At 31.2% G+C, this 10,184-nt stretch overlaps 1 protein-coding gene across 1 annotated transcript; it reads left to right on the forward strand.

The window, feature by feature from the left end:
* Positions 1–568: 568 nt before the first annotated feature.
* LOC130892880 (uncharacterized) lies at positions 569–9,928 on the forward strand. Its single transcript, XM_057798562.1, has 6 exons — positions 569–759; positions 2,564–3,169; positions 4,172–4,539; positions 5,520–5,729; positions 8,605–8,788; positions 9,699–9,928. Exons 1-6 carry the CDS (start codon positions 756–758, stop codon positions 9,884–9,886), a joined length of 1,560 nt encoding a protein of 519 aa, XP_057654545.1. The 5' UTR covers positions 569–755; the 3' UTR covers positions 9,887–9,928.
* Positions 9,929–10,184: the final 256 nt, after the last annotated feature.

The raw sequence follows: 10,184 nt of genomic DNA on the forward strand, positions 1-10,184 counted from the left end.
TGTGTCCAACAGTAGTCGATAAACAAGTGAATGAGCGCAAGCGTATTACTAACTCACCCTTTCATTGAAGATAAAGTTGGGAGTTAACAAGTTATATAATAACCGTTATATTATAAACTTTAAAAAGAAGATGGGATAAAATTTTTATTCATGAATACTACTATTAATAGTGGTATTCAGATATGCTATGTTGCCAGATCTACTCCTCCAATTTCGTGGCATTTCAATATATACAGTATTGTAGTTGATCTTCACAAGAAATAAATTATCCGAGAGGTTTATAATAAAAGCTCTTTAAATCTAAAATTTTTACTTTTTGATGGGTTTTTGTAGCAACTCATTTCTAATTGTAGTTTCTCACAAAATTCATCTCGGTGAGAATATTTCGTTATTTGGTGGACTATTCTTTGGTTTTATTTGACCGGACTAACCTTAAAATTTTCATTTCAACCATTAAAATGTTAATTTAAAAATAATCGATGACATTGAGATACTATTAGACGGGTCCAAATAATTAAAAAAAATTATTCGAACTATTAAATTTATTCCGAAGTACAGCCTCTGTCTGTATTTAAATGACGTAAAGCCGTAGTACATATAGTTTAGATATTAATATATTTCAAAAATATAGCTATTAAACACGTTTGTTTAATAATTACGAACATTTTCCAGTGTTCCATTTAACACTATAAAGTTTTAAAATTATTTTCATTTTTGTATATATAAATTTATGTGTGTAAGCAACATATAGAAATATGAGTAAGTTGAAATAATTTTGAATTTTCATTTTTTTTAATTGTTAGGTACCTCAATTCCGCTTCTAAGTAGTCTTTAACAGTTTTTCTTTGTTTTATGAAAAATGTACAATAACTTTCCTACGTATAAGGAGTCAATGGCTATTAAACTATACTAATTTACACATTTTCATTTTTTGTATACCCCAAAACAAACCTTAAATCTTAAATATATCACGCCACAAATAATTTTTAACCACTGCTCTACATGTTGACATGAAAAATCATCGTAGATACTTGAAAAGAGCCTATCTCATTATTTTGTTTTTCTATTGCGAACCAAGACAAACAAATGGGTACTTCATGTTTTTTTATGAAAGCTCTAGACTCTTTTACTAAATGGTAAGCTTAAGAAAACGTATTTCATTTACTAATGTTACGAAAAAAAGCTGTTACTTTTATCTTACGAACACACAACACTAAAAATAATGCAAATATCTTATATGGCGATGTTTAATCCGTTTCTAAACCAATTTTGCATTCGAAAGATCTTCCATATTTGTAATTATAGTGAAAATATATAAGAAGACGATAATAAAAGTTATTTCATTATTTCTAATGGTTTAGTCTATTTATCTCTCCACATTTAAGTAATCAAGCTGAATTGAATGATTAGAAATTTCCAAATGTTGAGATCCGAAGCAGAACTTTTTGAAACTCGCTTAAAACAGTAAAATTTCTTTACACCAGACAGGAAAGTTACTTTGTCCTACAACAGTGAAGATTACTGACTTCGCGAGACATTTTGAAGTAACGAATCAAAATTACAAGGTCTCTTGTTTATAGATTTTTCGAAATACAATCTAAAAACTGTTCTATTGCACCGTCCACACAAATACACATGCAGTAAATTTTAAAAATAACTTCGTATCATTGTGTACGTTAATGAAATTAATAAAGTATGAAGGACATAAACGGAAAGTGTGGGACAGCAGAACCAAAGTGCATCATCATGTGAGAAAACAATAGCCTTTTCAAAACAAGTATATCCCGGGCATAATGGACATCGAATATAAGTCGTTGGTAGATTCAAACATTATTCTACCCTTTTCACACGTTAAACTGACACTTAAAAAGTCTAAAAATAGAAAAAGTGATATTAAATATGAGGTTTTCTATGATAATTGTGATGCTGTTTACTCAGGACAAACATCTCGATTCTTAGAAAATAGAATAAAAAGTCATCAATATGACAAAAAATTAAGAATGTTTAAACGATGAAATAGCAGAAAACATTTAACTACAACATGTTAAGAATCAAGTATAAGAAAAACAATTTGACTTAAAATAATTCGACATCATCCGAAGAAATTAAATATAGGGAAGTTTACAAAGAAGGGGAGGTAGATTGATGAATTATACCAAATTTATTTGTGAAACAAGGAATCAGGTAAAGAAAATTTATAACCTATCAAAGGATTCAACGACAAAATAAGGATTAAGACACTACTCAGTTAGGTGCTGTTTGTAATTATAGTGGATGATGTATTGAAAGAAGTGAAACTGATACAAATAGGATACATAAATATGGAAATAGTTGGAATCTCTGAATTTATTTTGTCTACGATTTAGTGTTGTTCTTCACTTTCACTGGATTCATTATCACCTCAAGGATATTTAATCACGAAAAATAAGAGAAAATATATGAGTGCAAGTAAATTTCTTTGTCCAGTATTTTAAACTACAAAAACAGCAAAATGTTATTGTTTTTTTTTTGTATATTCGATTTTTTTTCAGCTGAATACTCAATAATTTGAATTTTGTTGTAGATATATCTGCGTTATTAAAATTATTATCCCAGATGTTCCTCACGTTTATCATCTACTGCTTTATCCTAATCTTAATGCCCATTATGTGGGCGCTAATAATATTCTTCTATTCATTCAAAAAATTACTCGAATTGTACTTGATGATAAAATTTAGAAGGAAATTTGGCGGTATGCTTTATGCCTCTGACGAATTGATGTTGGAAAAGGACACCCAAAAGAATATAATCTCCTCTATACTTATCATTAAAACCGAAAATGATATCACAGATGTATTTCAAAAAATAACAGCTATGGTAGAATATGGTGTTAAGCACGCTGAAAAATTTCCGAAATTATCGAGCACAGTACATTCTTGTTGTGGTTATGGATATTTATTGAGGAAAGATATAGATGTACACCAGTGCGTGAGAACAATTACAGTCGATGAAGATAGTGATAAAACAATTAAAGATGTTCTTTATGAAATTAACAAATCCGAACTACCTTACGATAATAAATTCCTTTGGCAATTTGTACTTGTGACCGGTCCAAATGAATGGAAATTACGTCAAAATATCAGAGAAGATCAAATGTATCTTCTGCTTAGAGTTCATCATGTATTTGGAGGTAATAACTGTTTAAAAAATTACTTTTATTACATGTTTCTAAATTCAAAAGGTGATTGCTCCTATAAAAGAGGCTTGAGTTCCAATTTTTTTAAAACAAATTTTTGCCCAACATATAGTTTGCTTCAAGGAATGCTTGTCATGCTGAAAGATAAATTTTTTGCCGATCAGGCGCTGGTCAGAACTTACTACATTTTTCTTCTATATTTTTTACAGCAATCTTTCTTCAAACTCCCCCCAATTTTAACCAGGTCTCGAGTGGCGCTTCCTACACAAAGACTCTTCACTTAGACCCGAAATTCACAAACTAATCACTGCATAAAATTCTCTTGTTCTTTAGCCCACTCTTAATTTTATTTTGACGTCTTACTACCACCTTTCCAAAAAGGGATTCATTGATCTGAGCTGCTATATCTGGGCCCATGAGTCGTCCCCAGCGGTTATCATTTTTCGAGACCGCCCTGAACGTTTTCTAACGCCAAAACTGCTGTTGGATGCATATTTTTTCACTTTATAACACGGTATCTACGTCAAAATACTTTTAATTCGGCGGTAATGATTCGGTTTCAGCCGATAGTTCCTGGTGTCACCCATTTGAAGACTTCATGTCTGAATTTGCGAGGACAATTCGTTAACGAACTTCACAAAACGATATCTTGGTCCAAAAAGGATAAATCACAACATGTTCTTGCGTCTCAAAGGGTTAGCTAGGACTAAACTACAATCATAAACCCTGAAGAAATGATTCAATTCACAGACAAAATATAAACATGTGCTCATAAGTATTTTTGTAAAAATTTGAGTAGCCCCTTATAACTGTCGAAATTTAGTTGGAATAAACAATAATCTCTGAATTTATATGATATATACGTTAGATACGTTCTTTATGTAGACTGCAAAAATTATTAATCCTGTCAACTTTTAATTTTGATCATATTTTAAATATAACAAAGTTTTTTGTTCGAAAAATTGGTTGTTGATAATGAAGGATTTTAATTTTTAGATGGCTTATCAATCATCAAAGCCTTCATAGGGATGCACTCGTCTGTAGATTTGAGCAATATTAAAAAGGTTTTAGGCAAGGCTAATAAGAAAAATAATATATTGGTAAAAATGTTGGAACTTATCTGTTTCCCTTTCTTATTACCTCACACCTTAATGATTAACAAAGCTAGAAAATCTTCTAGTCTTGGTTATATGGAACCCACAGGATCGGAAACCACCAGCAGCAGAAAGTTTTATTTCAAAATAGATGAAGATGACACTATTATCCGTTGCGTAAAAAGAATAAAGAAGGCTATAGGTAATACTGCTTTTGTGGAAGTAGTTTTAACATCAATTTCTGCGAGCTTAGAAAGATATTCTGCTAATGTAAGTGAAAATTTGAAAAACAATGTCTTGTTCAAAGTATATCAATCGACCTTTATGAATTATATCAGTATGTATAACAAAAATCGATTCATAAGCTTTTCGCTCCCAGCCCGCGTTCATCCTTCTCTCCCAATCGAGCTTTCATAAATACCCTATTCATAACGTTTTACCTTTCTAGCTAATGTTCTACTTCAACTTCATCTTCCACCATCGACAGTTCATAGCAAATAAGAAGAAACAATCTAATTTGTATCTGGTGAGATTTATATGTTAAATGTTTCCTTTATATCTTTAGAGTTTTGTCATCTTAAATCAATCAATTATTCGGTTGCTTCATTAATTTTTGAAGAAATAAAACACAGACATCTTCAAAAATAATATCAATACATAAAATATTTATTTTTCAACGTAATCTCCTTTTAGCTCCATACACTTTTCCCAGAATCGTCAAACTCCTCAAAACAGACATTAACGGCCAACATCATGTCTTCATTGTTGGAAAATCTTTCACCACCAAGCCATTTTTTCGAGTCTGCGAACAGAAAATAATCCGAGGGGGCTAAATATAAAGATATCGATGCATGAGGTAGCAATTCAAACTTTAATTAATCAATTTTAGCCATTGCAATAACTGATTTGTGAGCTGGTTCATTGTCTTGATGAAACAACAACAAATGCGGCCGTTTTTGCTTGATTTCTTCGTCCAAGTGCTACAATAAGTTCGCATAATACTCGCACTTAATAATTTTTCCTTTTTCAAGAAAGTTGATGAAAATTATCTCCCAAAAAACCGACGGCATGACCTTGGCAACAGATGAAACGGTCTTCGTCTTCTTTGAAACCGGTTCTACCTTTCCAGTCTATTTTATTTCTTGTGTGAATTTCTCGCTTTCTAGAGCCCTCATTATTTTTGTATTTTCTATGTAACTTGAAAAAATAATTAAAATCTAATATATGCCAAAACGGATTAACTATTACAGAACTGCATTAGTATTCCCGAAGCAGCCATTACTGTTGCACCCACTATGCATATTGATATGAATGAAAGAAAAAAAGACGTAGAAACGAAGAATAGATTTGGATTACTTGTATTTCAAATGCCAATTTCACTTGAGTCGCTTTCATTGTCGGACAGATTAACAGAACTAAAAAAAGCGACTAGAAAAATAGCTAATTCAGGACATCTTAAGGTTGGTATATAAAAAAAAATTTTACTGATTGTATGTAAGCTTCACGAGATTTTTGTATTTTAACCTTCTAAATGATACGCTCCGAGGATACAGAAAAGGGTAATTTTACTATTTGAGGACCAATATTCTTCAACGAGATACAAGAAGTCAATTAATTACCACTAATTTTGGGAGACTTGCGCATTAGATCTGTGTCATCCCCTATTTAAACGCTTCCATAAAGACACCGCTGATGATCCATCGGATCCATTGTTTCAAGTCAAGTCTTCACACATGAGCACAAACTAGATCTTCCGTATCACCAGGTGTTGTTAAGTACGGAGTTATTTGTTGTTAAATTGCCAAAAAATTTCTACATCCAATCGGTGGAAAGAAGATAGAATTGAAGCTGTGATTGAAAATTTTCTAGTTTGCTGTGCAACTCATCAACGAATTGGCGTTAAATCTGATTAAAAAGCAACTTTTCAATGGTCTCAAAAACATATTGGGGACGTACCCAAATATATTTAAAATTTGGTTTCATTAGTACTTTCGTATCAACCGCTGTATTTCGCTCACATCGATAATAGAGCGATGCTCTTAATGTCAGTTACAACCGATCATCAACACTCATTATCGGTTCTTTGTGACGCTGACTTCAATGCACGTTCGCAAATTTTGAAATAACAAATACAACGAGAAGGGAAGGGGTTACTGTATATGCCCCTTCATGATCCTCAAACAAAAATCAAGAAAAGCATTTATTCCTAAATATTTAACAATAAATAATTAAGGCCTCAATCTTCACAATGTTAAAATTAACGTTGTGCCATCACAATATTTGACATTTTTAATGGTGAACGTATTCTGGACGTGTTGTCATATTGCTATTTGAGTTGCTTAAGATACTTGAAACATTTGTCTTGTTCACAAAGTGGTTTTAAACCAAGCGATTATTTTCTATGACTTGCGATGTGGATTAAACCAACAGCAGTGTACCCAAGGAAAGCCTTTATTCCGATATATTTAACAATAATTAAGACCTTAATCGTCACAATTTCTAAACCAGATAATTCAAATTTAGGTTTTTGGATACTTTTTTTACTTTTGACAACTGCCGTGGAAGGGACAGTATTTGATATTGGAATTTCACAGCTCCAAACTTTATTCGATATTTGAGTTTTATCATTAATAGAATCGTTTACTTATCCTTCCTCCAAAATGGAAGATTTCCCTCATCCAATTCGCTTCATTCACATCCTATATACCACTTTCCATAGTGTAGCTGAAGTTCCACAAAAACAATGGACAAACTAGACATCATATTTTGGATAGTTTTTTACGAATAACTGGATTGGTGAGCTTCTAGTTGTTTTAACTGAATTTATGAAGTATACAATTGAGTATATCCCAATTAAGATAGCCTAACCTAAGCTAAACTAATCCTAACCTAAAATGGATCTATTCCTTGTCTACTCAGAAACATCAAGAGACAGTTATCAATGTAAACAAATAAAAACATGCACAATTATTTTTGAGTTTGTTCTAACTATACCTCTTTGCTCTCTTCAACCGAGACCCCAGTTTCTACAAATAGGCCTCCCAAAATAAAACCTTTTGCTTTTCGCAATCAAATTATTTGTGAAGTTCGAAGTAATAAATTCCAACCTTTGGGATCTCAATAGACGGAGTCTACGATATCGTAAACGAGTTGTTACTATGATCCTAAACTGGACAGAGAATATATAGAAAAAGAAAAATTATAAGTTATAAGAAATCATATCAAACTCTGTTAGTCGATAAAATAAGTAGTTTTAAATATCATACAAGATATTTGGCACCTATAGAACATTTTAGAATATCCAAATCCAAAATACGCTCATTTTTAAGACGGGACAGTCTATATTCTAATTTTTAATTGAACTACGTCGACCCTCTAGCGGAAGCGTATACCCTCAACGCTTAAAATTTTAAATATAAAAGTAGATTGAGTGATATCCCATTCTCAACGTAAGCTATTTTTCAAAATTGATATTGTACATAATCATTGTATTTCATTCCATGCAATACGAGGGCTGCTACTTAAGTTTCGAGATATGTCAAATCTGTCAACGCCATCACAAAGTTTGACATTTTCAAAACGTCATATTGCTATTTGAGTTGTTTACAGTTACTTAAAACATTTGTCTTGGTCACAAAATGATATTAAACCCTGCGATGATTTTCTATGACTTTCGAAGTGTTTCGATCAACTCGCTTCGACTTTAGGTGATGAATGAATTGCATGGAGGTCGTCCAAAGTCGGCTATTACGCCAGAAAATATGCGATGCGATGAATTATGACAGTCGATCTGTGCATATGAACCAGATGAGCCAAATGCAACAAAAGTTGTTCGCGCACAAATCACTTCAAAGCAAATGTCACCACAGTTGCATTAGAGCAAGGTAAAACGGTCAATTCTCAATGGTACAGTGTTCGAGAACATCAGAAAATCTCAATCATTCTAAACCACGACAAAGCGAGCTCTCACACATCAGTTCAAACAAAAAAGTTTTCGAGGAATCAAAACATCGAATTGATGAGTCATCCACCGTAAAGTCTTTGTTTGGCATCCAGTGATTTCTTCTTATTGCCGCAGATCAAAAATGAATTGCGAAGTCAAGGTTTTTCTACGCTCCAATTTATTTTTGTTTTTATTTTTCTATCTTAAGTAGATACGAAAAATTCTTTAATTTTTCTCATATTACTTACCGGGGCATTAACCAATTTCCTTACTTTATATATTGATAAATTTGAATGCAAAACGTTTGTTAATATGATTTATTATAAGTACACCGAGTGTAACTTGAAATCACAAACGTGTTTATATAAAATGTACGAATAACTTGGTTTTAGGTTACGTTTTTGCTTATAAATTACATTATAGGACTATTTCCCAATAATTTGGCTAGATACTTATTCAATGTGGACAACTATGGTATATGTTTTAGTAATATACCGTCATTACCTAAAGTACGTTTGCTCAATGGATTAGAAATAGAACATATGGTTTTCTTTCCACCTGTTAAAGGAGCTAGTGGTAAATATGTATATAAGACAATAGAAAAATAAGTAGATTAACCAAGTAGTGTCTATTTATTACCATAATTATCTATCCTAGTCGGAGGATTAAATAATTTTAAAGTAGATAATAAATAACAAAGTACTATTCCGTATTGTTCATCTTTTCCCTCTTTAACCTTCATTTCTTTAAAAAAATCCTTAATATTAAAATCTCTATTCTCAATAGCTTCGTCGATTTCGTCTATCCAGGGATTTTTTAATCTTCCTCTACTTCTGGTTCGTATTGTTATAGCTTCAAATATTCTTCTTATAATTATTTTCCTTTCATATTTCCGCACTTTAGTTAATTTCCTAATATGTTTGTTCTACAAGTTTTCCATTTAATATTTGTCGGTGTGTTTAGTTTCTAATTTGATCTTGTTCTTAATTTTTAAGAGAAATCTCATTTTAATTATTTGTATCTATTTTCCTATATTTTTAGATTGTTATCCGCATTTGGGAGCCCTATACATTTCCACCCTTATTTCCTTTAATATTTAATTATTATCTATAAGGAATGATATTTTTATGGTGTGGAATAATGTTCTAACTGTCATTTCCATGTCTATTTTTCCATGTCATTGAGCCCAAGTATTAAAGATAACTTGTCATTAAACTAAATTAAGCTATAAAAGTATTGTTGACGTAGCAGATAATTTTAACAACCAAGTGACCAAGTTTGAGGAAATCAAGCTATGAGAGGAAAATAATATATTAGAATAAGCTACTTTTGAATCAACATTTGTTATATACCTCGTATAATATATATATTTTTGGAAAATCCTCGTAAAGTGATTTAATGAACTACTAGCAGACTTATTAACAATTGAATATTTCCAGATCGTCTTTGATTTAACTTTTTTTAATCGTTTTTATTAAATTTTCAGGTGTGGCTTTTGGTTTATCAACTTTTGATGATAAAATACATTTGGGCCTCGCAGTTAATGATAAAATAATGATTAATCACGAAGATTGCCAGAAAATAGTGGATGATGTTTTCCAGTTTATTAGATTATTTGATGAAGAATTGCATATGAAGGAATTACCAACGAAATTCGTCAGTATCAAATTATAAAACAAATACTTAATCAGAATTAAAAGTGAAAAACTAAATTGGTATTTGTTTGTTTTGTTTTTCAAATTACAAATTCAACGATCAATTCATAATTGATATATATATTTAATTAAAATACTATACTTTTTTTCTTATAACGAAAAATAAATATAAGAATGTCTAAATACAAAAAAAAGTAAGACATAACAAAACCTTTACCACGACATCTATTGACGATTTAGTTAACATAAAAATTGTGAAGATAACTGTATGCTTTTACCCATCGCTTTAACAAACAAAATAAGATGGCGTTAGTAGT

The sequence above is a fragment of the Diorhabda carinulata genome, chromosome 4, assembly GCF_026250575.1.
Source record: "Diorhabda carinulata isolate Delta chromosome 4, icDioCari1.1, whole genome shotgun sequence".
NCBI lineage: Eukaryota > Metazoa > Arthropoda > Insecta > Coleoptera > Chrysomelidae > Diorhabda > Diorhabda carinulata.

Coding starts and splice junctions, on each gene's coding strand:
- LOC130892880 (XM_057798562.1), top strand. Junction 3,170..4,171: donor AGTTCATCATGTATTTGGAG/GTAATAACTGTT, acceptor TTTAATTTTTAG/ATGGCTTATCAATCATCAAA. Junction 8,789..9,698: donor ACCTGTTAAAGGAGCTAGTG/GTAAATATGTAT, acceptor TTAAATTTTCAG/GTGTGGCTTTTGGTTTATCA.